Source organism: Leptodactylus fuscus, chromosome 10, assembly GCF_031893055.1.
Source record: "Leptodactylus fuscus isolate aLepFus1 chromosome 10, aLepFus1.hap2, whole genome shotgun sequence".
Taxonomy (NCBI): domain Eukaryota; kingdom Metazoa; phylum Chordata; class Amphibia; order Anura; family Leptodactylidae; genus Leptodactylus; species Leptodactylus fuscus.
Genome location: NC_134274.1, coordinates 41,668,471 through 41,695,872, shown reverse-complemented (window position 1 = coordinate 41,695,872; position 27,402 = coordinate 41,668,471). Strand labels below are relative to the sequence as shown.

Below are 27,402 nucleotides of genomic sequence, written 5' to 3'. Positions count from 1 at the left end.
GTCTCTCTCCCGCCCTCGTCCCTTCTCTCTGCCTCCCACCTCCTGGTTTTACTATCAGCTTTCAGAGCTTCCATTTACACACTGGTGGGGGGGGGAGGGAAAACGGGAAAATAATAGAAAAGGCCACAAAAGACAAAACAATAACAATAGGAACAATCCAAAAAAAGCAGAGGCGTCCTCGTGCGGGTGGCAGCCTGGCATCTCGTGGAGGGCACACACGGCAGGGAGCCGCAAGGTAAGCCTGCTGTGCACACAGCGCGTTCAATGAATGGCTGCTGCTCCGCACATTACAGAAAAATAACATGCATTTAAAGGGGACGCACCCCCTGGAGAGGAGGCCATCACATATGATGGGGGGATGATAGATGCACTGAAGTGGGAGGAGACAGCCCTACATGTGTCTACATACATGTATGCCCCCCCACACCCATGTCCTGCTACATGTTAACCCTTTGGCAGGGGATGGCTATGGCTTTGCCCTTTGCTGGGCCATCCTATAGAATGTATACAGCTGGCACTCCTACTTCCTGGGCCTACCGGAGCAGAATTTTTTGTGTTGTTTTTGTTAAAATGTATTTTCAATTGCAACTTTATGTCTTTTTGATACTTTGTATTGGTGTGTAATGTAAATATTTGTGTGTATTCTTGCGCCTGGTATCTTCCCGCCGGGGCTTACAATGACCCCTGAATGGCAGTGGGCGCTCACATAGCTTCTCCTTCCCCGTGCCCGCTTCATTTGTACATTCTTTGCAGTATTTCTGTAATATGGTCCTCCTTACTCACTTCCCCTGAGGCCTCCTCCTCCTCCTCTTCTCCCCCCCATCTGCCTTGGGGAGTTTCTTGCTTCTAGCCTTCCTATTACCTAGATCGGGGTGATATACACTTTCATTTCTTTGTTTCTGTATATTTGTATGATATAGATCTTGTATGACACACTAAAGATGAGCCGAGCGCCTATGAACCCTGAGGTGGGGAGGGGGTGAGGCAGGGGCTTCCTATGGCGTTCACCTACACTGTAAAGGATGGGTTATTTTATATGGATTTATTGTCATATTTTAACGGATAATCCGGATTTGTAGGCTTTGGTGCCGGTGGTTTTGCAGCTAGGCCTCTTAAAGAGACAGAGACTTTCGGGAGCGATTGTACATTCTTCGTCCATCTTCTGAGGTTCCTGGGCTGTCTCCATCTTTCCTTGAGTAAGATGACATTTGATGTGGCGTTCACATGGTCCGCCAGGCTTTGTGCCTGTTTAAGTGTGTTCCTGACATGTTCATTCATTCTGACCTGCGTTATGATGAATAGAAACTTGTGGCGGCCGCCTATACAGGATTCCTTACAGGATCGTTCTCTTATTGTGATGGACTTAGACTGTTTAATAAATCCACGTATAAGGTGTCTTGTAAGTGATCCCCAACACTTGAACTGTCCCCATAATGACTGACTGATGTAGAAGGAAGGTAAAGAGAATGACTAACTCCGCAAACACAAGCTGTCGGAGTCTAGGAATGCTTTATTTACAGGCTTTTGTCACCTCACACGTTACATTACAATAATAACTGGTAATGTTGAGAAAAAAAAAGTTTATTACATTGTTTCCTGTTTGTTCTATTTGCATGCAATATAATATTTTGTGGAAAATATCTTTTCATATTTTCTCCTATACATCTTACAGCATGACATGCCATAGCGGCCACTGTACACAGGGTATTATGCCTTATAGTGGTCCCTGTATACAGTATATGTTCCATAGCGGCCCCTGCACACAGTATTATCTTCTATAGCGGCCCCTGTACACGGTATTATGTCCCATAGTGGCCCCTGCATATGGTATTATGTCCCATAGTGGTCCCTGTATACAGTATATGTCCCATAGTAGTCACTGTATAAAGTATATGTCCCATAGTGGTGCCTTTATACAGTATATGCCCCATATTGGTCCCTGTATACAGTATTATGTCCCATAGTGGTCCCTGTATACAGTATATGACCCATAGCGGTCCCTGTATACAGTATTATGTCCCATAGTGGTCCCTATATACAGTATCTATCCCATAGTGGTCCCTGTATACAGTATATGTCCCATAGCAGCCTCCGTACACAGTGTAATATTCTAACTTCAATAAAATTCCAATTTCTGCCACTTACTAACTTTTATGATAATGTAGGCTCTCTTCAGACCCCACAGTATAATAAGCAGAGGGCCAAGACACAAACATAAAAAATAATGTTACTCACCTTCCCTGCGCTCTGGTGCCACTCCATTTTCTTCAGCGCTGCAGCTTGATGTAAGAGACCGCAGATAGGGCCTGGGGATCACTTTCGGCATCATTACGCCAAGGTGACCCCAGAGACCAAATCAGCGGTCGCTAACTTCAGGCAGAAACGCCAAAGAGAACAGAACGGCTCTGGAGCGCAGGGAAGGTGAGTATAACAATATTTTTTTTATATTTGATCACCATCCCTTGGGCTCCGTTTATTATACTGTGGGGTCTAAAGAAACCCCACAGTATATTAATAATAGCAGGACTCGAGGTGCCCATGCCAGGGAAATAACCAAGTGGCGCGCGTTCTGGGGGTTGCTGACCCCTGCATTATGGCTATAGAGAAACCACCAGCATTTCAGTAGGTATAATTGACATGCCACAACAGTTTTGGAAATTGCAGCGCTTCAGCTGCATGCATTTTTCTGCAACGTATGGATAGAATTCACTTTGCAGTGATCAGGGGCCCCACTGTTTACGTCACGTGGGGCCCCCCGACCATAAAGAGGTTTTCTGGAGAGGATGTTTTTAAGGCAACAATGGGTTAAAAAAATGCTGTCCCAGTCCCCACTGCTCTCCATATTGACTAACAGGAATTGCCTGCTCAGCCAGTCCCAGTCTGAAGTGGGTCATCGGTGGAGCTCAGTGGGCAAAGGCCAAAAATTGGGATGCAGCGAGGACCCGGACAGTGTTTTTTCTGTTTGTTTTTTTAACATTATACCCCAGAAAAGGTAAAAATGTTTTAATCCAAATTAATCACAGTTAAAGGGTTTTTCCACCTTAAACTGGCCCCAGGATGTGCAGGATGAAATAATTTCCTTCCCATTGGTGCCCTCTGTCATCTTTCTGTTGCAGCAAAGTGAAGTTATAAATGTTTGAATGCAAAAAAAAAATCATATGTAAATGAATCTAAGTAGTCAGGGTGGACGGGATCAGCTTCAGCCTATTCACACCTCCTGGACATGATTAACATCTCCCTCACTCTCTGATGTCACAAGAAAGACATGTTGGGGCCAGTTTAGGGTGCATTCACACGGAGTAATGTGCCGCATGACCTGGCACGGTGAGATTTTGAGCGCCGTATACGCTCCCATTGATTTCAATGGGAGCCTGGATCGTATACGCTGCGTTATTTTGCGGCCGCAAAATAACGCGGCATATACGAGACTAACTCCCATTGAAATCATTGGGAGCGTATACAGCGCTCAAAATCTCACACGGCGTATACGTGCCAGGTCACGCGGCACGTTATTCCGTGTGAATGCACGCTTATGGTGTAAAAAACACCTGACGGGTTCACCACCTCTGCCAGGTCCAGCTCTTTATATCATTTAATAGGAGCTGCTCCGCTGATTCCAGCACAGTTGGAGCATTTTGTCTAGCTCCCGCTGTTCTTGAGCAATAAGTGCTGTCAGTTTTGGTGCCTGATATGTTGTGTAGGGTTGTGATTCTGAGCTTTGCCACTGTCCACCTTTGACCGGAGCTCAGAATAACAAGCTTTGCCTCTCCTGCCTGACACCGCCATCCTGACAGTACAAAGCCTAAGTAACATATTAGGCACCAAAGCTTACTGCATTGATTGCTCTGGAACGGTGGGGGCTACAGAAAAAATTGTTATTCCTCTCTTTTTGGGCCAACGCAACATCTGATTGGTGGGGTCCTGCTTTTTGTCAGTGTTTCAGCAGCCAAGAACGGGTAATCCAAGGGGGTGCTCAGTGTTGGACCCTCATTGATATGACAAGATAAGTCATCAATCATTTATTCTGGAGACCCCTTTTAAGTAAAGCGGTAATATCCAGTGGTCAATGTGTTCATAAATATTCAGTAAAAATGATGGAGTGACAAATTGCAGCGTTAGGAGAAAATATTTTTAAAGAATTGTTTTTTCATTTAATTTCTGTTTATTCAATAAAGTTTCTTTATTTTGATTAATGTGTGTATTCTTTTTGTGATATTATTTTATATAACTTGTCTTTATGTACAATTTTGCCCCAATATGTGACTTTCAATAACTTTTTTATCTTGTGCTCGGTTCACATCTGCGTCAAAGGCTTTTCGGAGACTCTGTCACAGTGACAGAATCGTAGATGAAAAAGTCTTGCAAGTGTGATTTTTTTTTTTTTTTTTTCCTTCCGGGGCTTTCATTTACAAAGAACGTGAGGGTGCGTGTGTGGTAATGTTGAATTACAGATGTCTACAATGTATTACCGCAGTGTTTATAACTGGGCTTTATGCCTGGACTGGGGTTGAGCCGATCTTGAGATTTCAGGATCGTTTTTAAAATACAATTTTTGATCATTTTCCAGCCGATCCCGATCGTGAAATTTGCTCAATGGCCGATCGGGATCCGATCTTTTCCGATCGCTCAACCCTAGTCTGGACATGTGTATATATGAAAGCATGAAGAAGCCGATTATATCTCTTTAACTGCAAGCAACAAAAGTGGATTATTTTAAAGGCACCACCTTGACTGTAACGTTCAGGCACCATCCCAAGTGGTTCTCGTCCTTAGAGAGTCCTTATTTTCCTAGAGTCTTTAGGCTGTTGATTCGGGTATTATTGTTACTAAATTACTATTATCTTCAGCCTCTGTTAGAGCACAGATTTTTTTTCCACATATGCTACTCGTTTGACACATTGCCTATATGATGTATTAAAGGGATCCTATCATTGGATACCCATCATAGGATCATAGGAATAGCCTTAAGAAAGGCTATTCTTCTCCTACCTTTAGATGTCTTCTCCGCGCTGTCATTTGGTTGAAATCCCGGTTATCTTTAGTATGCAATGAGTTCTCTCACAGCACTGGGGGCGTCCCCAATGCTGCGAGAGAACTCTCCAGCGCTGCCTCCATCTTCTTCTGGAACAGCCTCTCTCTGTGTCTTCTTCTGTCCTGGATTTCAATCTTCTAGGCCTCAGGCAGAGCTGCTTACACCAGCTTACTGATTAAGCGGCCATTTTCTTGTGGCCCGGGCATGCACAGTCGGCTCTGCCCGAGGGCCGAGGCCTAGAAGATTGAAACCCAGGACGGAAGATATTTCTGTGTTGAATTCATATAAATATATATTGTTTGTTTTTTTTACAGGCAGATATGATTATATTATATTACTTTTAGTGTAATTATTCCCATGTCCATTTTTATTTATGGATTGCATTCCCATGAAAATAAAAATGGAGACATGAATGATTTTATTCAATTTATTAAAAGTTATAGGTCAGTGAAGAAACAAACATCATACGGCTGTCATCCATTTTTTGGCTATTTTTCACTGATCAAATTTAATACGAAATATAGCGGGGGGTTCTAACAATTGATTCATTTTGCTTGGAAAAATAATGAACCACTGGCACAACATATCTAGAAAATCAATACATCCTTGTATTGTTAGAAATCACTGGCAGCACACGTACAAGTGCATCTCAATAAATCAGAATATCATCAAAAAGTTTTGGGTTTTTTTGTAATTCAATTGGAAAAAGTGAAACCCATATATTATATTGAGTCATTACAAACACGGTGAACTTTTCCCAGTTGTGTGCTGGGCCGCAACCGAGGTCCGCAATTTATAGAGCGTGTCCATAATGGCCGTAATTCACGGCACTGCACGGACTTGCCCATAGAACTCTATGGGCGAGTGCGGCAGCTCATTGGCGTGTGCGGAGTCTAAGTTGCTGATCAGCAACTTGCGGACCGTAAAATCATTACGGCCTTGTAAGACCAGCCTTAGTCTGGTTCAGTAGGCAACACAATCATGGGGAAGACTGCTGACTTGACAGATGTCCATAAGGCAGTCATTGGCACACTCCACAAGGAGGGTAAGCCACAAAAGGTCATTACTAAAGAAGCCGCTATTCACAGAGTGCTGTATCAAAGCATATTAATGGAAAGTTGAGTGGAAGGAAAAAGTATGGTAGAAAAAGGTGCACAGGCAACCGCAATAACCGCAGCCTTGATAGGATTGTTAAGACAAGGCCATTCAAAAATTTTGAGGATGTTCACAAGGAGTGGACTGCGACTGGAGTCAGAGCTTCAAGAGCCACCACACACAGACGTATCCAGGACAAGTGTCACAATCCAGGTGTCAGGCCACTCATGACTAATAGACAACACCAAAAGCGTTTTACCTGGGCCAAGGAGAGAAAGAACTGGACTCTTGCTCAGTGGACAAAGGTGTTGTTTTCAGATGAAAGTAAATTTTGCATTTCATTTGGAAATCGCGGTCCCAGAGTCTGGAGGAAGAGCAGAGAGGCCGCTGTAGACAGTCCAAGCTGCTTCAGGTCTAGTGTGAAGTTTGCACAATCACTGATGGTTTGGGGAGCCATGTCATCTGCTGGTGCAGGTCCACCATGTTTTATCAAGACCAAAGCCAGTGCAGCGTCTACCAGGAAATTCTAGAGCACTTCAGGCTTCCCTCTGCCCACAAGCTTTTTGGAGATGGAATTTTCATTTTTAAACAGGACTTGACCCCTGTCCACACTGCCAAAAGTACCAAGACCTGGTTTAATAACCACAGTATCACAGAGCTTGATTGGCCAGCAAACTCGCCATAGAGAATCTGTGGGGTATTGTCAAGAGGAGGAGGAGAGACCCCAGACCCAACAATGCAGATGAGCTGAAAGCTGATATCATACAACCTGGGCTTCCATAACCCCTCTGCAGTGCCACAGGTGGATCCCTCAAGGCCACATTGATGCCGTCATTCATGCAAATGGAGTTCTGACCAAGTATTGAGGACATTTACTGGACAGACGTTTCATTTGGCTAACATTCTGTATTAAAGAGGACCTTTCATCAGATTGGGCACAGGCAGTTCTATATACTGCTGGAAAGCCGATAGTGCGCTGAATTCAGCGCACTATCTGCTTTCCCGATCTGTGCCCCGGGTAAAGAGCTATCGGTACCATAGCGCTTTACAGTCAGAAGGGCGTTTCTGGCAGTCAGTCAGGTACGTCCTTCTTCATAGCAGCGCCTATCATGCTGTACTGTGTGAGCGGGGAGGAACGCTCACACAGCACAGCGCGATAGGCGATGTTGTGGAGAAGGACGTACCTGACTGACTGCCAGAAACGCCCTTCTGACTGTAAAGCGCTACAGTACCGGAACCGATAGCGCTTTACCCGGGGCACAGATCGGGAAAGCCGATAGTGCGCTGAATTCAGCGCACTGTCAGCTTTCCAGCAGTATATGGAACAGCCTGTGCCCAAATCAGTGAAAGGTCCTCTTTAAATAATTTTTATACAGTTATATAATATTATAATTCTCTGAGATAATGACTTTTGGATTTTCCTTGGCTGTAATCCATAATCATCAACAAAAATAGAAATAAACACTTGAAAACGTCCACTCTGTTTGCAATGACAAAATATTATATATGGGTTTCACTTTTACAATTGAATTTCTATTAAAAAAAAAAAAAAAAAAACTTTGATGTTATTCTAATTTATTGTACTTGAAAAATGGACATGTGAAAAAAAAACGTATATGTCTCTGTCTGTTCTTATGTAGGAAAGGAAAACAAAGTCGACCACATTTTCCTGTCTTGCATAAAAACAGAATGGGGCGAAATGGAGTCACTCAAGTCAAACTGGGGTGCAAAACAGTCTGAGATTGGTGGGGTTCCCCTCTATCCCATGGATGATAGATAACTCGTGCTTATCTTTTAGTGACCTAACAACCCCCTAATGGCAAAGACTGGCTACGTCAATTTTATCTATGTGCCTAAATGTATATACTAGATGTCAGATCATGGTTGTTCCTCAGCTCTGAATATCAATCTGCTTATTGTGAGTTAAGGTGTGGGGCCTTTAGATTAGTATAATTATTTCATCGCTTTTGTATACAAAACACCCTCACCCTGCCTTTCCTGTATTTCAGACTCGATGTGGCTTGACACTCCTCATGATTTATATATCTCGCTATGTAGGTGTATCGGAGTAATACAGGACTTTATGGTGCTATGCACTATGGCCAGAAAAGAGGATCTTAAATAAAGCAAAACTCCAGAAGTTCCATAAGCTCCAAGTGTCGGACTTATAAGGAGATCTTGCTTTGTTAAAATTTATTTGTATCACCCAAACTTAACCGCACCCACATCCTGCGCTCCTGCACCCTGTGCATTGGGCAACTGTAGAGGAAACCTGTTGACTATAACGTTTTCCTTTTGTTATACAATATGTTTCTCACTTTTATTTCACATTACAAAAACCCCCCAAAAACTATCCAGAACATTTTATGCTGGTGTACAGTATAACAGTCCGTGTAGAAAATTTCCCTGCTTTCTATAAATCTCATGGATGTTTATAGGCTCACAAGGTTTTTTGGTCAGGGTTTTGAGGCCGTATCGGCCTCAAAACCCTGACCAATAAGATGGCTCCCACTGAAATCAATGGGAGCCACTCAGGTCTTTTTTCCAGGAGCCGTGTCTTCTGGCACCCGGAAAAAAGAAGCGAGGTGCTCATACTCAGGCCGAGTTGCCTCGCGATTTGGCCTGAGGAAACTCCCTCCTCCCGACTAGGCCCATTCATTGGGCCTAATCCGGAGCAGAGTGCGTGGCTGGATCCGATCAAAAAAAACCTGTGTTAACTTACCCTTAGGCATTCCTTATACTGATGTAGCCGGTTTTATTTCTAGGGCTTGCTACACCTTACCTGTGTTACGTGTGCCAGCATGTCTAACATACCTGGAGCTTCCTTATCACTTTGCAGTCTTATCACCTGTATAACATGAAGGCAATTTATCTTTGTTTTTACACCAAAAATTTGTTTTTTTGCACAAGGCTAATGAACGTTTTTATGACAAAAATTGTGACTTTTGGAGTTTTTTCCCTGCACTTCACCTTTCTGATAAGTGGGCATTTCAGGGGTACGGCTTAGTGAGAAGCGCTTATTCTCCTGCGGCCTGGCAGATTCATTATAGTTTACATCAGAAACTGGCATAAATTATAGCTTAGCTGGCATAGATTTGAGTTTCTGCTGCCTGGAGGAAGGAAGATGTGCCCATTTTATTAGGAGGCATGTTCCGCATTTCACTCAGAAACAAGACTGGCATATGAATTGCCAGTCTTGATAAATTCCCTCAGTGTCTGTAGTCTTTGGGTTCATTCACATGGAGGAAAATGGTGTTGAATTTGGTGTGGAATCCACATCAGGTTCAGCGCTGAAAAAAAGCACCTCCTATTGACTGCAATGAGTTCCTTTTTCTGCTAAGGAACCCATTAAAGTCAATAGGAGGCTTTTTTTTATGCTGAATCTGACGCAGATTCCACACCAAATTCAGCACCATTTTCCTCCGTGTGAATGCACCCTTTAAAGGTAAGTCCAAGTGTGGCTGAATAATTCTTCAGCGATTCTGTATGTGGCACATAGGTAATCTACTGCTCATTCACTTCAGTACAGATGTGTCCTTGGAACAACTTTGAAACAAAAAAAAAAAAAAGATTTTTCATTAATCTGCAAGAATCTTTTTTTGTGAGAAACTGGAGTCCTTCACAAACTTTACAATAAGATAAAGGTTCAACACATAAAGGGGTAAAAATAAATTTACCACATTACAAGAACTGCACCTTTACATGTGCTATTGCGGTCCAGAAAAACTGATCAGAATAGGACATGCTCTAAGGGTAAGTTTACATGGGGTCTTTCGGTCCGGTGGCGGAGGCCGCCTCAGGTTCCAGACCAAAAAACGGGTAGCCGCGACTGAAAGCCGGTGCACTACACTGGCATCCAGTCGCGTACTCCTCTCCGGAGTAGGCCCAATGAATGGGCCTTGTTGGGAGGAGGGAGTGTCTGAGAGAGGCGAATCGGCCTGAAGAACGAGCATCTCACTTCTTTTTGACCGGCTCCCATTGATTTCAATGGGAGCCGTCTTTTTGGTCAGGATTTTGAGGTGGATATGGCTTTAAAATCCTGACCAAAAAACCCCGTGTGAATTTATCCTGAATGTAATTTGCAAGACTATGGGTTTGGCCCCATTAAATAAAGTGGGTCATTGAGAAGTCTTGAGTCTAGTCTGTCAGGATCACTGAGGGTATGTTCACATGGAGTTTTTTGGAGCAAATTTTGAATCTGTCTCAAAAAACGGCTCCCATTGACGTCAATGGAAGCTGCACACTTCTTTTTTCTGCTAGTTAGTAGCGGATTAAAGAAGCGAACTGCCCTATCTTGCCGCAATGAGTGCAAGTTAATAACAAAACCCTAAAAATAACACCTGAGATGTAGATATACTGGAAAGTGCTATTTTCATTGGTAAATGTGCATATATAAATACAAGGACATGCTAAATGAATGTAACCAATACCCTAATAGAATATATTGAACGGCAGCATTTAGAGTGTCGGTCTCTTCTGATAGTAATCCATTATTTCATCTTTAATTGTCCCCTGACAGTATGAGCAAAAATTCCATTATGCAAGCCAAGGAATCATATTAAATTCTGACAAGTGACCATACGTACAAATTGATTTTTCAGGAAAGATTCATTTTTCATTCATAAAAGACATACAAAAGCTCCGAACACCATCAATGTGTTTAACCACTTGATTCATTTTATGTCTATTATCACTCTGCATTAGCTTTAACAATTACGTTGGATGGTTTGTTTCAGATATATCTGACAGTCTCTACATTATTGATCTGTCCATAATAAGTATTGTTCTAGGGCAGTGATGGCGAACCTATGGCACGCGTGCGGTCGCCCGGATCGCTCACCAACGGGGAATCCGGTACAGGATTCCCCGTGATGAGCGATCGCTGCCTTCAGTTGTATGTGCAAATGCGACCGTGGCCTACACTGACTGCAGAGTTTGACCTCTGCCCCGACGCGGGCGGGATCATGTCATCAGCGCCCGCAGTGAAAAGGAGGTGGACACCGGCAGCTCTTCATGGGTGAGTATGAGAGTGTGTGGCTGAGTGTGTGTGTGTGTATATGATACTGAAGAGCATATAATACTAGGGAGGGCATATAATGCTGGGGGGGAGCACTAAAGAGCTTATAATACTGGGGGGTGTACTAAAGAGCTTATAATACTGGGGGGTGTACTAAAGAGCTTATAATACTGGGCGGCGTACTAAAGAGCTTATAATATTGGGGGGGCGTACTAAAGAGCATATAATACTGGGGGGCGTACTAAAGAGCTTATAATACTGGGGGGCATACTAAAGAGCTTATAATACTGGGGGGCGCACTAAAGCGCTTATAATAGTGGGGGGCGTACTAAAGAGCATATAATACTGGGGAGGCGTATTAAACAGCTTATAATACTGGGGGGCGTACTAAGGAGCTTATAATACTGAGGGGCATACTAAAAATCTTATAATACTGGGGGGCGTACTAAAGAGCTTATTACAGTGGGGGCCGTATTTATAAGCATATAATACTGGGGGGGGGGGGCGTATTTATAAGCATATAATATTGTGTGTGGGTGCCACTGTGGAGCATATAATCCTGTGGGGGAGCTACTGTGGAGAATATAATACTGTGTGGTGGGCCTACTGTGCAGCATATAATACTGTAGGGGGGATCACTGCAGAGCATATCATTCTGTGTGGAGTCCCCTCACTATTTACTGTATATCACACAGTATCTGTTTTATAGCAGACGTGTTATTAGTACAGGATGTAAGATTATTACACGGTCACTATAAAACAGATCCTGTGCGATGTAAATAGTGAAAATTAATTGTTCAAAGTACAAAATGCCGAGAGCTTTACATTACAGCACAAAGTTGTTTGTATTATTGAAAGCTCTGTAAAGCCCCATTTACATGGCTGTAATTTGTGGTCCGTAACTGTCCGCAATTGTGGATCCGCACAGTATTAAGGTTAAATTGCTGTGTTGGCACTCCGCGATAATTTAGTGGGTTTTGGTTTCCAGTTTGGGCACTCGGTCTCTAAAAGGTTCGCTATCACTGTTCTAGGGTGCCAACAAAGATATGACGGGTATGTCCATTATGGAAAATCTGTCTGATATCTGTAGCAAATACACATTCGCAAGAACCACATTTTTGTCTGATTTTGCACCCTAGGTAAAATCTGCACAGCAGGTCAATTTCTGCCTGCAGTTCTGGGAGGGAAAATCTGCAGTATATATGACCTGTGTGTACACACCCTTAAAAAGTTAGACAGCTGCAACTGCTGCCCTACTCCCCTCATGTAAGACAAAGGAGTCTGATATGAGACGTGCACGTTTTTCACGCTCCATTGTCTAGCTCACTATAAGCATCATTATTTATATTGTTCTGGTGACTAAGGCCAGGAAAAAACGCGGCGTTATACAGTAACAGCAAAGTGAATGGGATTCATGTGAATCTCATGCCCACTTTGCGTTAAAATCCGGCGCGGTTTTGGAAATCCCAGCATGTTAATTATATATATGGAAACACCGGCGGCTCTCCCGTAGATATAATGGTAACAGAAAGTCCACGGAGGAAAACTCCATGAACTTTCTATTCAAAGTGCTACGGAAAGAACCGCGATTCAGTTCCCGCCACGGTTGTTCCCACAACGCTTTAGCGCGGTGTTTCCGGCCTGTGGGGCCTAAAGCAGGAAATACACATTGAATAAAAGCTCCGATTTCTGTAGGACTGGCCTACAAGTTAATGGCCAAAAGGGTCGCTTGACTGCCAGAGTCAGAAGTAAAGAAGGCATGTTAGTGTGCAGAACTCCTCAGGGAGATGATGAAAGATACAAGGGATCTGCTAGCGGTATAGTTCCCTCACCTTATTAAAGTAAATATGCAGAAGGAGCAATGCCAAGAACCCTGGTGGCCTAAAGTAGCGACAGATTTTACAGCTTTTTTTTGACTAAAATACACCCAATGGCAAATATAACACTTTTGTGTTCCGGTCTATGGAACAATCCAGCTAAACAAGGGACTATTGGGCATCTGTCTTATGTGTATGGCCAGGAATTGTAATTGCTCTCCAATGTGCAGTTATACTGTATGTCACGTGTATAGGTTATTCGTTTTGTCCCCATGCCTTTAATTCTCTTTAGAGGATGAGACGGTTGTGACGTGGTTACCATAGTAACAGCCTCCATTTTATAGCCCAGTCAGTTAGAAGTGTCTGAGGAGCCATCACGGTGAGGTGGGATGGTGGAAGAAACTGATTTATTGATCTGACAAGAAATTTAATAAGACAGGAGACTGGTATGGTGTCTTAATACGGATCTGGAGAAGAAGAAAATGACACAATAGAGACTAAATCCTATATACTCCGAGCTTGTCAGAAAACTTACTATAGTAAAACGTACATGATTATTCCCCTTGCTATAATGTCAATGAACACCACAGAGTAAAACCTGGTGCGGCTCATGTATTGGATTATTGTATTTTTGGTGTTTTTTTCTGTCGTTTTGTTAACAGGAGAACATTTGATATCGGTCTTACTATAAAAACGTGCAACGGCCTTGTACTGTGTCGTGTAAACGTTACGCATCTAATTTCATTACTTATTTGTTTTCTTTCAGTGATTCTTAAGTTTGTGCAATTCATAGAAACGGGCACCGGATAAAACAAAGATGTCTGCCCGAGGGGGGAAGAAGAAAACCACCAAACTGTCGCGCTCGGCCAGGGCTGGAGTCATATTTCCAGTGGGGAGAATGATGCGTTACTTAAGGAGAGGCACACACAAGTACAGGATAGGCATGGGTGCCCCTGTTTATATGGCTGCTGTCATAGAGTATTTGGCAGGTGAGTAATAGCTATTCTTACTTTGTTCGACTAAACAACGACTGTAATGGTCCATTAATAGGGGCCAAGCGCCTATTGATAGCATGTAAAACGTCATCCTTTATACGGGCCAATACAAACTGCATGGGGGGTGGAACAGTCATTACTGCGATCGTTCATCACTAGTGTTGAGCGAATAGTATTCGATCGAATACCTCGCTCCCGTAGGAATGCGTGTAAACGGCCGAACACCAAGGGGTTAAGCGCAGTGAATATTTGATGCGCTTAACCCCTTGGTGTTCGGCCGCTTACACGCATTCCTATAGGAGCGAGGTATTCAATGAACACTATTCGCTCAACACTATTCATTACCTCTACAGTTCTGTTACATCTGCAGCACATCCCTATTCACACAGGAGGATTGGCTGCCAACTAGCGAGCACAATTATTATTAATAAGCAGACATAAAAATATTCACTTGTGTAATCCGGGAATGTGCTCTGCACTTCTTCACCAATGTTGGGCTAGGGCTACATGTAATTTTGACTGTGACTTCCGTTGTGTGACCCAAGATTGTGTCATCGTCCTAAGAGTCCTTTGCTGATGGAAGTGAATGGAGTGACTGCAACGTCTAGCAGAAGTGCTTGCTTTTTTTTAGTTACAGTAGCCTCGGGTGCTACAGTAGATTCAGGACTACAAGATAAAATTTGCTCATATGGAAGGAGCCATGTAGGCCGAGCTTAAACAGCCCAAGCTGTTTTCCATTCACTTATAGACTTGAAGGTAAATGATTGCACATCCACTGCTGGTATTTTTACTTACTTCTGTTTTCTTGACTCTCAGCTGAGATCTTGGAGCTTGCGGGAAATGCAGCTAGAGACAATAAGAAAGGAAGAATTACACCAAGGCACATCCTTTTAGCAGTTGCCAATGATGAAGAACTCAATCAGGTACGCATAAAATTTGTACCTCTGGTTTGCTTCACCTCATACTTCTTCCCCAATCTCATAGGTGATTACTTACCTCTGCTATGGGATCTGGCTTTACTATAGTGAACCAGGCCCCATAGCACAGATAGTTAGCTCTGAGATCGGAGATACCCTTTTAAGCACTTTGGTATTTGTAGATTTTTAACTACACAGGGGCATATCTTTAAAAAAGTGGGTCCCCTTTGCTGATTTCTAAAAAAATCTTTCCCCATGTCATATAATGATTTACCCGTTTCTAAAGCAACAACCTTGGTGTTTACAGCTAAATTCTAAAGGTGTCTTGACCCTCCTTATTTCCTTTCTCAATATTGTTATATGCACAGTCCAGTTACATTAATGTGACCACTTGTCAAAATCCAAAATAACCACCTTTTGCAGAGCGGACCGCTGCGAGACGTGCAGGAAGAGAGGGGAGGTTGTGATGATGATCACTGGGATGTTGAGCCATGCCGACTCCAGTGCCGTGGCCAGCTGTGCTAGGTTATGCGGTTGAGCATCCATGGCGCGAACAACCCAATTGAGGTGGTCCCACAGATTCTCGATTGGGTTCAAGTCCAGGGAATTTGCTGGCCAAGGGAGTACGGTAAATTCATCCTGGTGCTCCTCGAACCACGCACGTACACTGCGAGCTTTATGACACGTCGCATTGTCCTGCTGGTAGATGCCATCATCCTGAGGAAAAACAATTCGCATGTAGGGGTGAACATGGTCCGCAAGGATAGATGCATACTTGTGTGGATCCATCGTGCCTTCCACAATGATGAGTGCACCCAGATGGCTGATGACACGTGCTTTCTGCGATTGGTTATTTAACACTGATGTCAAAAATAGGCGATGGTCACATTAATATGACTGGACTGTGTATTATTATCCCATTCTCACATTATTTTAATTCTATTTTTCCATTACCTTTCAGTTACTCAGAGGGGTGACAATCGCAAGTGGAGGAGTCTTGCCAAGAATTCACCCTGAGCTCTTGGCTAAAAAGCGCGGTACTCGTGGCAAAGAGACTATCCTTTCTCAACCTGTAGAGAAGAAAAAGAAAAAGAGTGGCAAATCGTTGGATAAACTGACAAAGAAGGCAAAATCTGGAAAGAACAAATTACTCAGAAAGGTAAGCATTATTACCTTGGACATGCGGTACTGCGCATATCCAAGCGGCCATTTTGGTGTAGTCCCCTGGAGAACTGAGCATACTGCTTAGTACTCGGTACTGTATTCGGTAATGCTTAGTATGCAACATAAAAAGTAAAGGTAGTAGTCTATAATCTATATTTTATCTCTCTCTTAATAGGAAAAGCAAGCAGATGGAAAAGAAGGTGCGTCCAGTTCCATGTCAGATGATGGACCCGGAGATGGGTTTACCATCCTTTCTTCAAAGAGTCTTTTGCTTGGTCAGAAGGTGTGTTTCTCTTTAAAAAAAACATTGATTTTTCTTACTTTTCCAGTTTTTATTTATCCCCCTGGCACATACATCCAATCATAATGACAATTACTAAAATTCCTTTTATTTACTACATGGCACTGTTCTTCTAGACGCTGTAGTGTCATGTGACCATTTCTTTGCTATTTCTCTTCTTCCGCTGCTTTATCACTCTCAGGTTGTAGCTGCCGCCAAGAATGTTGACGTCCGCTCATGGGGCAGAGCCATGGAAGAGCTATGGTTGTCCTAGGCTTCAGGGCATGACTTGTGCTGGCTCAGAGGCCAGTGTAAGTAAAACATAGAAATGTAGCTCAAATGCAAGACAAATCCCTGGAAAATTACCTTAAAGGGGCTCTATCACTGGTTTTTCGCTATTTTAGATAAACTTATGCCTGAATAGCCTTTAAAAAGGCTATTCAAGTCCTGCTAATCATTTGTTAAAAGACCCCCACCCCCGTTTTAATGAATTACCTTTTAAACGTATATGTAAATGAGCCCTCCGTGCACCCCTCACATCATACTCTGTTCATGCCCCCCTCTGTGGTTCTCCTCCTGCGTTCAGTTCACTGCATACAGCTGTCTCTTCCCTGCTTCTGGAAAAGGACCTGTGATGACGTCACTACTGCTCTGTGATTGACTTGTCCCTGTTATGACATCACTACAAGGTCCTTCGTCGTCTTCTTAGTGGTGATCTTTGCAGAGCAGGGGCTGCAGCTCCCTGTGTCTATCACAGCATAGAGATCTATGGAGATCTATGCTATGATAGACACAGGGAGCTGCAGCCCCTGCTCTGTATAGATCACCACTTAGAAGACGACAAAGGACCTTGTAGTGACGTCATCACAGGTCCTGTGCCACTAGCAGGGAAGAGACAGTTGGAGGCAGTGAATCAAAAGCAGGAAGAGGGACTTGCATAGAAGAATCAAGATAGGCGGGCGTGAACAGAGTATGACGTGAGGGGTGCATGGGAACCCCCATGGTGCACGGAGGGCTCATTTACATATATGTTTAAAAGGTAATTCATTAAAACGGTGTGGGGGGGGGGCTTTCTACAAACGATTAGCAGGACTTGAGTAGCCTTTTTAAAGGCTATTCAGGCATAAGTTTATCTAAAATAGGGAAAATCCAGTGATAGAGCCCCTTTAATAGTAAATACATTGGGAAGATTTATCAGAGCTGAGTGTAAGGAACAAGTAAAGGAGTTGCCGGTAGCACAATCTTACGCTTCTTCTCCAGTGGTCATGTTTAAGTTTGAAGGCTGAAATTAATTTCTTGCGATGGGAACTGCTCTAATTTATTCTTCGTTTGATTAATCACCCCTATAATCTTTCATGGTGCCAACATTGGACATAATAATTGGTGTGGCCCCACACGATTCAATAGGACTGGTATTAAAGGTGTTTTTTCTTTACACAGTTATCCTTGACTCAGAGCGATCTTGGTCACATAGGCTCAATGAAAGTCGAAGGCATTATCCATCCAACAACTGCTGAAATTGACCTCAAGGAAGATATAGGTAGGTCTTATGGTGCTTGATGTGTCTTGTAGTGCTGTTTATATAGCTACCGTACTTCAGTGCAAAGTCTCTGCCTTACGTCTTAATGGTGGAATTGCTTAATAGAGTGATGTAAGAAAATGACTTATATATCATAGAGGGGCATCTCAGGGCCCCCATCTGTAATAATAATAATAAATTTTATTTATATAGCGCCAACATATTCCGCAGCGCTGTACAATTTGTAGGGATCTGTGAGCTAGTCACTGTCAAGCAGTTCATGAGTTACATTGACAATCACTTATCTGACCACAGCAGTAGGGGAAATGCATAGCTGGGAGAATTTCCCTTTCTGATGGTAGTTTGGAAAGCTGGATGTGTGCCATTCATCTGATTGTCAGGCTAAAATGGCTGCCTATGATGAGACACCCCCTTGGAAATCCAAAATTGCTTGCATAGAAAGTATACCTTCCCATAACCTCATATTAGTAATTCTTGAATGCTGAGTCCATGTTGCTCATACTTGTTGTCATGTGTATAGGAAATGCCTTGGAAAAAGCTGGAGGAAAAGAGTTCCTGGAAGCTGTGAAGGAGCTGCGTAAATCTCACGGACCCTTGGAATTGACTGGAGGTAAAGTAATATACGTTTATTTCACCAGTACACAGGGGTCACCTTTATCTCTTTGTCTGAACACTGACATAAACATAAGTTATTCTGCTCACAAGGACTTGACTGTGCCTTATGTTTATTTTCTGAAAATTTGGGGTTACACGGTCACAATGTTGTCTTGTAAATGTTGTATTCATTCATTTTAGTCTCATTTCACACTTAGTTTACTTTATGTTTCTAATTATTTATACGGTATCATTTTATTGCGAGTTCTCGGAAGTCAGTGGCTGGCGAACGGAAGAAAATTATAGAAGATGATGCAAATCTTTGTGCCAGTTCAAGTTTTTTTTTTTTTCAGTTGGTTTACATTATTTGCAAAGCAAAACAGCCTAAGGCCTTGTTCACACAGTGTAGATTTTATGTGTCTTTTTTGGCACGTGTAACCAGAGTGGTGACCCAAAACAATATAAAGTAAAACGTAATTGGATACAAGCCAAAAATGTATCAAATCTAGACTGTGTGAACTTTAAAGGGATCCTGTCATTAAAACTCAATTTTTTGTCCCTACCACGTAGGAATATCCTTAAGAAAGGCTATTCTTCTCCTACCTTTAGATGTCTTCTCCGCACCGCTGTTTGGTAGAAATCCCGTTTTTCTTCGGTATGCAAATAGGTTCTCTCGCAGCACTGGGGGCGGTCCCCAGCACTCAAACAGCACTTAGGGCGTCCCCAATGCTGCAAGAGAACTCTCTTGTGCCTCCTCCATCTTCTTCAGGAACGGGCTCTCTTCGCGTCTTCTTCCGGCGCTGGCTTCAAACTTCTAGGCCTCGGGCAGTCGACTGTGCATGCCTGCTGGTAACAAGAAGAGTGGCCGCTTACAATACTGTGAAAGCGGCCATCTTCTTGTGGCCGGCAGGCATGCGCAGTCAGCTTTGCCTTAGGCTCGAGGCCTAGAAGTTTGAAGCCTCCGCCAGAAGAAGATGTGAAGAAGACCCATTCCTGAAGAAGGAGGCGGCGCTGGAGAGTTCTCTCGCAGCATTGGGGATGCCCCCAGTGCTGTTTGAGTGCTGGGGCCCGCCCCCAGTGCTGTGAGAGAACTCATTTGCATACCAACAAAAACCGGGATTTCTACCGAACGGCGGTGCAGAGAAGACATCTAAAGGTAGGAGAATAGCAGCCTTTCTTAAAGGGGCTCTATCAGCAAAATCATGCTGATAGAGCCCCACATATGCGTGAATAGCCTTTAAAAAGGCTATTCAGGCACCGTAAAAGTTATATTAAACTACCCCCCGTTTTAAAATAAAACCCTAAAACAGAATGTGATAAACTTACCGAACGTGCACAGTGGGCGGGCATTCAGGGTTCGCTGTCTTCTTCATCCACGCCTCCTCTTCCTCCAATGTCCTCGGGTCTCGTCCTCCTCCGGCGCTCGCGAACTGACGTTGCTTTAAAAAAATGGCCTGGGCGCATGTGCAGTAGCATGCTGCTTCTACTACGGCTACTGCGCATGCGCCCAGGCAATTTTTTTAAAGCAATGTCAGTTCGCGAGCGCCGGAGGAAGACGGGACCCGAGGACATCGGAGGAAGAGGAGGCGTGGATGAAGAAGACGGTGAACCCTGAATGCCCGCCCACTGTGCATGTTCGGTAAGTTTATCACATTCTGTTTTAGGGTTTTATTTTAAAACGGGGGGTAGTTTAATATAACTTTTACGGTGCCTGAATAGCCTTTCCCCCTACGCCCAACAGCAGCACAACTGGGTAATCCTGCCCCTATGAGCTGTTAGGACAGGTGGAATATTTAATTACCTAACAGCAATCAACCCCTATAAGAGGTCAGAGGACCAACTCCCCTTTGTGTTTTTTTCTGTCCTGTGGGACAGGACAGGTGGATGGGGGAGAGGTGCTCTGGCCTCTTACAGGGGTCCCCTCTCCCCCCCCCCCTAAGTTTTTTACCTTGCTGCGTGGTCCGGATGAGTCTCTCCCCCTGCTCCGGTCCGGGTCCCCGCTGGAGCGTGTGCGGCGGCATCGCGGACGTCGGATACTGCAGGTGCCGGCAGGTAGGAACTTTCGTCGGCCGGCAGGGCCTGGGAACTAGTTTTTTGGTTCCCGGGTTCCGCCCGAGCCAGGGACCGTTTCCGGGGAAACCACGCATGCGCAGACCGTGCGGCCAGAGTTACATGCCGCGGCTGTCGGATGACAGTGAAGATCAGCAGGTAAGCCACTGCTGGTGAGGTAGCCCCCCCCCCCCCCCTAGTGCTCAGGGAGGGGGGGTGAATAACTTTAAGGCTAATAGGAGGAAGTAGCTCGGACCCAGGTGGCGGGGGCGTGGCTCCGCCCACTGTCCCTCCCCCAGCCGGCCTATTTAAACCCCCCTCCACCACAAGATGGTACCTGTCGCTCCGGTTACAGGTACTTCTGAAGCATTGCTGCCTCAGGATTCAAAGCTCAAGAGCTGGAACTGCTAGTTCGTGCTATCAAGGTTGGTGGAGGGGAGAGTGGGCTGGGGCTGTAACTGTGGTCCGGATTTTTTGTATAGTGCTCCTTGGGTTCTTGTCTCTTTCCTTCCTCCCTTTAGTACGTCCTCCTCATCATCCTTGACCCTCCCTCGGAGGAAGACCACGGCGAAGAGGAGACATTTGTCTTGTGCCCAATGTAAAATTCCCCTCCCTGATGCCTGTGAATACAGGTACTGCCAGGGATGCAGAGCGCCTCCCTCTGAGGCTACCCCGATCAGAGAGATGGTCTCCTGGGTTAAGGACTTCATTTCCCAGTCCATGAGAAAGGTGGACGAGACCATTTCCCACCTCGCCAAGAGGCCCCGGCTGGAGGCTTCGGAGCCCTCCCTCCCGCCTCTTGAGAGGCTTCACATCGGGGAGGTTGAGTCCTCTGAGGAGGACCCTGTGGAGGTGGAGAAGGAGGTGTTTCCCCTCGACAAGATGGGCAGACTTTTCAGAGTCCTCAGATCATGTGATCGGGAGGCAGGGGAAGGGCCAAGCAGGAGGGCTAAGTCCTTTAAGGCTAATACTGACCTGGTCCAGGTAATAGAGGGCGAGTGGAAGCGACCCGAGAAAGCATTTACACCTTCCGCTAGATTCAGGGCACTCTTCCCTATGTCAGAATCCCAGCAGGGTGTCTGGGGACCACCGCCTAAAGTTGACGTGGCAGTGGCCAAACTATCCCGCCGGACAGTCCTGCCAGCCGAGGATGGCTCAAGCCTGCAGGACCCGTTGGACCGCCGCGTAGAGGGGTCCCTGAGGCGGGCATACTCTGTCGCATCGTCACAGGCCTCCGTGGCCATATCGGCTAATGAGGTGGTCTCTGCCCTACAGGCCGAACTATCTTCCCTTGCTAGGGACATAGACACGGGGGTCCACCGGGACGACCTCCTATCGGCTATGACCGATATTAATTTACTGGTGGACCACTTGGCTGAATCCTCCAGGTCGCAACTAAAACTCGCCTCCAAATCTATGGCCCTCACCACTGTGGCCAGGCGACCGTTGTGGGTTAAACCATGGAGGGTGGACAACGCCTCCAGACTAGGGCTTTGTACCCTGCCCTTTGAGCCAGGTAGGCTTTTTGGTAAAGCCCTGGACAAAATCATGGAGGATCTGGCGGACACTAAAACCAAAAATCTGCCGCAGCCGCCTGAAAGGAGAAGAACTGCCTTTCGGGGCCGAGGATCCTCCACCAGAGGCTTCAGGGGGCGTGGACGCTCCACTCCCCAGGGCAGAGGTAGAGGACGCGGCACTTTCCGCAATCGTAAGAAGGATCCCTGACCCATCAGTGGTCTGCCATCCTGGGAGAAATCGGGCCCGTCCATCTAAGGCCCCGACGCAAAGGTCCCAGGGTCATTTGCTACATCAAGGCTCCACCGGCCGAGAGAACATCTTGCCCTTTTTAGGGCCCCAAACAACTTCATCTTTGAATACCCGTCCAGAAGGATCTCTCTCTAGACTTCTTGGTTTCCAGAATCCTGGGCGAAGGACTCAGGTTCATCTTCGACCTAGAGCGCTCCCGCCATGGGATGCGGTTTCCTTAAGGGACCTTCAGGCCAGGTATACTCGCAGGTTCTCTCATAGCTCGACCCAGGACCTTAGATCAAAGGGACGAACACCCAGATGGAAAACCTTGTCCTCAAATTTCCACCCTCCCAGACGGCAGAACTTCAGCCCCCCCTATCTCCAGGGGAGTAGTATCCACGGGTCTTCCCCCAGCCCCCTAGTAAGACTGGGGAGCCCTTTAATGGGACAGAGGGCTTCTCTAAGCCAGGATCAAGGAAGACCCGTTAGGATTTTTTACGATTCCATCAAATCTAATCCAGTTCCGGGGATTCACCAGGGACTCTCCTACCTGGAGGCACCTTCTCTATGTCAAGAAGCTGCGAGTCCGGAATCGCTGTCCCTAGGGACTAAAAAAGCCTATCCAGTGAACCATCAGTGCCCGGCCATGATTGGCCCGGCAGACCCATCTTCGCGATGGCAGGACCTCGGTCAGGTTTACCTAGACCCTGTTGACCACAGATGCCTCCCTGTCCAGGGGAGCTCATCTGGGGGAGACCCTGGTACAGAGCACCTGGCGTTACCTGAAGAGAACGCGCTTACCCAGCTGGCGAGAGGTTACCAGAGCTCAAGTGAAGCTTCTGACGTGGACTGTACAGTTTCGGGCGTAAAGGACCAGGACGGACAGCCTGATCATAGCCAATTACGGTCATTCCAGACGGAAGATGAGAGCCCTCTCCACGTTACCAGACGCCAGGATCCTCATCTATTCGGATCTATGAATCTCCCAGCGGCCAGCGGTTCAGATTCCAGGTTACAGTCTGCGGGACTGACTCACCAGAATGTGGATGACCTTAGCCAGGTCATCCCCCGACCAGGGTGCTCTCCACTTTCCTACCAAAGGATGAGGTCTCCCCGAGGTGGATCTGATGGCCACCTCAAACAGCGCCGCAATAGAGGAACGTTGCTCCCCAGTTCGGGAAGACAATCCTCCGGCGCTGTATGCCCTGTCAATACCGGGGAGGTTCAGACGGAAGTGCGTCTACCCTCATCAACTGAGGATTCGGAAGGTATTGACAAAACGCAGGCAGAACCAGAGCTTGGCAAGGAACTCGCCATTCTGGTTAGAAAAGGGCATGGTTCACCGTCTTCACTCTCATGAGACGGAGGAACACCTGGAGGCTTCCACCAGTGTAAACTCTGGTAATCCGGAACAGTCGGCCCTATCAAGGCCTGAACAGATGCAACCTCACTGCCTGGAGGGTAGCCAGCCTTTAGCTGGCAAAAGAGGATTATCCCAGGAAGTGCTAAGAACTTTGGCGCACTCAAGAGCGGAGTCAACTAACCAGAGCTACCGGAGGGTCGCCCGAATCTTTCAGAACTGGTGTTCGAGTAACCAGCGCGACCCTGATAGGAATGCAGTCTTGGAGTTCCTACAAGACGGCCTGGAGAAGGGGCTAGCACCTGCTACCTTGAAAGTCCAAGTCTCAGCTCTGTCCGCTCTCCTGGAGACCCGGCTAGCACTAGATCCTCTGATTAAACAATTTCTAAGAGGGGCTAGTAGACTTCGTCCTCAGGTGCAGTCTCCGGTCCCGAGCTGGGACCTGGCCGCAGTTCTGCAGGGGCTCTGTGCGCCCCCCTTCGAGCCCCTAGCTGAAGTGGATTTGAAGTACCTAGCATACAAGATAACTTTCCTGTTGGCAATAACCTCCGCCAAGAGGGTCGGTGAGCTACAAGCCCTAGCGGCTTCTGAGCCATTTATAACCTTCTTTCCAGACAGAGTGCAACTAAGGTTCGTCCCAGGATTCTTGCCAAAGGTACCCACACCTCAGAACATTAACCAGGCAATCGTCTTACCAGCGTTTTTCCCCTCTCCCACCTCTGAGTGGGAAGAAAGGATGCACAAGTTGGACTTGGTGAGAGCGTTGCAGATTTATCTTGAGCGGACTGCGTCCTTTCGGAAGTCGGAGAATTTGCTGATCAATGTGTTTGGCCACACCAGGGGGACCAAAGCATCCAAACCAACTCTATCAAGATGGATTAGAGAAGCCATTATCTGCTCCCTACGTGCTCAGGACCTCCCAGTACCAGACCTTATCTGTGCCCATGCCACCCGAGCAGTGGCGACATCATGGGCCGAGAGACGTTTTCTTTCCTTGGAACAGATATGTGCAGCGGCTTCTTGGAGTTTTCAGCTAACTTTCGCCAAACATTATAGACTTGAGTGGCGAACAAGGGAGTCCACAGCATTTGGACATTCAGTATTGGCATCAGCTTGCCAGGATCACCCACCCTAGGGTAAAGCGATACTTGCTAAATCCCCAGTTGTGCTGCTGTTGGGCGTAGGGGGAACGAAAGATTGTGAATGACAATCTGTTTTCCCTTAGCCCAAACAGCAGCACAAGGCTCCCTCCCTATGCTGTATTTGTACTATTTGTTTGTACTATGTCATATTACTCCTGTTAAATAGATGTCTAAATCTTTTTACTTGCTACTAACACAAAGGGGAGTTGGTCCTCTGACCTCTTATAGGGGTTGATTGCTGTTAGGTAATTAAATATTCCACCTGTCCTAACAGCTCATAGGGGCAGGATTACCCAGTTGTGCTGCTGTTTGGGCTAAGGGAAAACAGATTGTCATTCACAATCTTTCGTTTTAAAGGCTATTCACACATATGTTGGGCTCTATCAGCATGATTTTGCTGATAGAGCCCCTTTAAGGCTATTCCGACATGTTAGGGACAAAAAATAGAGTTTTAATGCTAGGATCTCTTTAAATTGCTGCTCTTGATTCACAGTTGAAATCTATATAGAAATTAGTGTCAGTGTCATCGCTTCGTTCGTTGCGCTCCCACTGAGTATTGTGGTAACAGGAAACCAGCAGAATTCTGAGTTTGGTTTTTATCTTAACGGAAAAGAGAACATCTTGTAGCTTCGAGTCTGTACACGATAAGTAAAGTATCTACAAAGTATCTTGACACTCTGCAAAGACTTTTTTACTATGCGATTCTAAAACCAACTTTTTCATTAATAGTTGAAACAAAAGTGAGGAAGTATTTATTTGGATATAAAAGGTAACATTGTAAGTCATTTACATTATTGATCTTTTATTATTATTTATATGGATTTTTATAACTTTCTTTGTTAGCTGCCCTCAGTCAAGCAAATGGATTGGCAGCCAAGTTTGTCATCCACTGCCACATCCCACAGTGGGGATCCGATAAGTGTGAAGAGCAGCTGGAAAAGACCATCAAAAACTGTTTATCGGTTGCTGAAGACAAGAAGCTTAAGTCGGTGGCATTTCCTTCTTTCCCAAGTGGCAGGTAATTAAGTTTTTCAATGATGCACCTTCTGGTTCCATTTTTAGAGGTAGTAACATACGCCCCTATAGTCTTCTTTGTAATGTGTACCATATTGTAGCCTGATAAAGAGGTTCTATACTGTATAGTGAAAATAAATGTATTCCATATAGCCTTGTGTATGGCAAAACGGCACTCTTTTGTCTTATACCAAATGAATAGGGCCTATGGATATGTTAAAGGGATTCTAATATTAAAATCAATTTTTGTCTGACTAACACGTCGGAATAGCCTTAAGAAAGGCTATTCTTCTCCTACCTTTAGATGTCTTCTTCGCCCTGCAGTTCGGTAGAAATCCTGGTTTTTGTCGGTATGCAAATGAGTTCTCTCGCAGCACTGGGGCCTGACCAGGCCACAAGAAAATGGCCGCTTACTTATTGTGTAAGCTGCCATTTTTCTTATGGCTGTGGGCATGCACAGTGGGCTCTACCCGAGGCCTAGAAATCTGAATCCAGCGCCGGAAGAAGACTTGTGAAGAGGCCGTTCCTGAAGAAGATGGCGGCATTGCTGGAGAGTTCTCTCACAGCATTGGGGACGCCCCCGATGCTGTTTGAGGGCTGGGGACCGTCCCCAGTGCTGCGAGAGGACTCATTTGCAAACCAGGATTTCTACCGAACGGCGGCGTGGAGAAGACATCTAAAGGTAGGAGAAGAATAGCCTTTCTTAAGGCTATTCCTACGTGGTAGTGAGAAAAAAATTGATTTTAATGGTAGAATCCCTTTAAGTTTATGTATAGGGAGATTAATCAGCGGTTATACAGGGGATGTTTAACCCCTGAGGTCCATAGCAATTATAGCATGTCTGAAGTTAGACAGAGGGATGGGGCTCCCTACTCTGGTAGGGAAGACTGACATCTAGAAATAGAGTGAAAATCTGTTGCTAGCTAGAAGACATTTGCTAGAAATGAGAACTAGCGCTATTTTCTTTATATGACTAACCATTTTTTCCTGCTTGTCTAAAACCATACAGAAACGGTTTTCCCAAGCAGACAGCGGCTCAGGTCATCCTGCGAGCCATCTCCAGCCATTTTGGTTCCTCCAGCTCCTCCACTGTGAAGAATATTTACTTCCTACTGTTTGACAGCGAAAGTATCGGGATCTACGTGCAAGAAATGGCCAAGCTCGACACAAAGTAGATGAAGGAGTTCACCGAGCAGCTTCACCTACCAGGAGGGTTGTAAAGCAGTAGAAGAGGATTGGAGACCTACAGCTGAAGAATTATTGTTAAGAAGATGTTGAAACATGTTTGAAGTTTTGTGGTTTGAGGACAGATTTTAAGTTGATTTTCCCATGGTTGAAGAGGTATATTTGGGCTAATTCTCATAACGAATTTTCTCCTATTTCTGTACCAAGCCAGCACCCTATTTGCATTTTTATAGAACCTGAGAAATATATCCCTCTGTCATCATCAACCATGTTGTTTTTTTTTTTTTCTTCAAGGATGTTGTTCCCAATGTCTTCTCTTACTTTTCCTGTCTTATTATTTTAGACTTAGTGTTACAAACAGCTAAAAAAAAACCTGTTTTAGATTTGTAGTATTGGATTTTACAAGAGAAATAAGACCACAATATTATTTAAAAAACTAAGCAAAGTTCTTA

At 45.1% G+C, this 27,402-nt stretch overlaps 1 protein-coding gene across 1 annotated transcript; it reads left to right on the top strand.

Moving 5' to 3' along the window:
* Positions 1 to 27,402, top strand: MACROH2A2 (macroH2A.2 histone). The gene is made up of 9 exons (XM_075257847.1): positions 1 to 235; positions 13,728 to 13,950; positions 14,773 to 14,879; positions 15,835 to 16,032; positions 16,213 to 16,320; positions 17,758 to 17,857; positions 18,378 to 18,467; positions 25,595 to 25,769; positions 26,775 to 27,402. Exons 2-9 carry the CDS (start codon positions 13,779 to 13,781, stop codon positions 26,938 to 26,940), a joined length of 1,116 nt encoding a protein of 371 aa, XP_075113948.1. The 5' UTR covers positions 1 to 235; positions 13,728 to 13,778; the 3' UTR covers positions 26,941 to 27,402.

What these genes read in the sequence shown, in the direction of transcription:
- MACROH2A2 (XM_075257847.1), top strand. Translation starts at nt 13,779, where the DNA reads ATGTCTGCCCGAGGGGGGAAGAAGAAAACCACCAAACTGTCGCGCTCG. An exon ending in ATGATGAAGAACTCAATCAG is followed by an intron (nt 14,880 to 15,834) that starts GTACGCATAAAA and finishes ATTACCTTTCAG; the next exon opens with TTACTCAGAGGGGTGACAAT. An exon ending in CCTTCTTTCCCAAGTGGCAG is followed by an intron (nt 25,770 to 26,774) that starts GTAATTAAGTTT and finishes AAAACCATACAG; the next exon opens with AAACGGTTTTCCCAAGCAGA.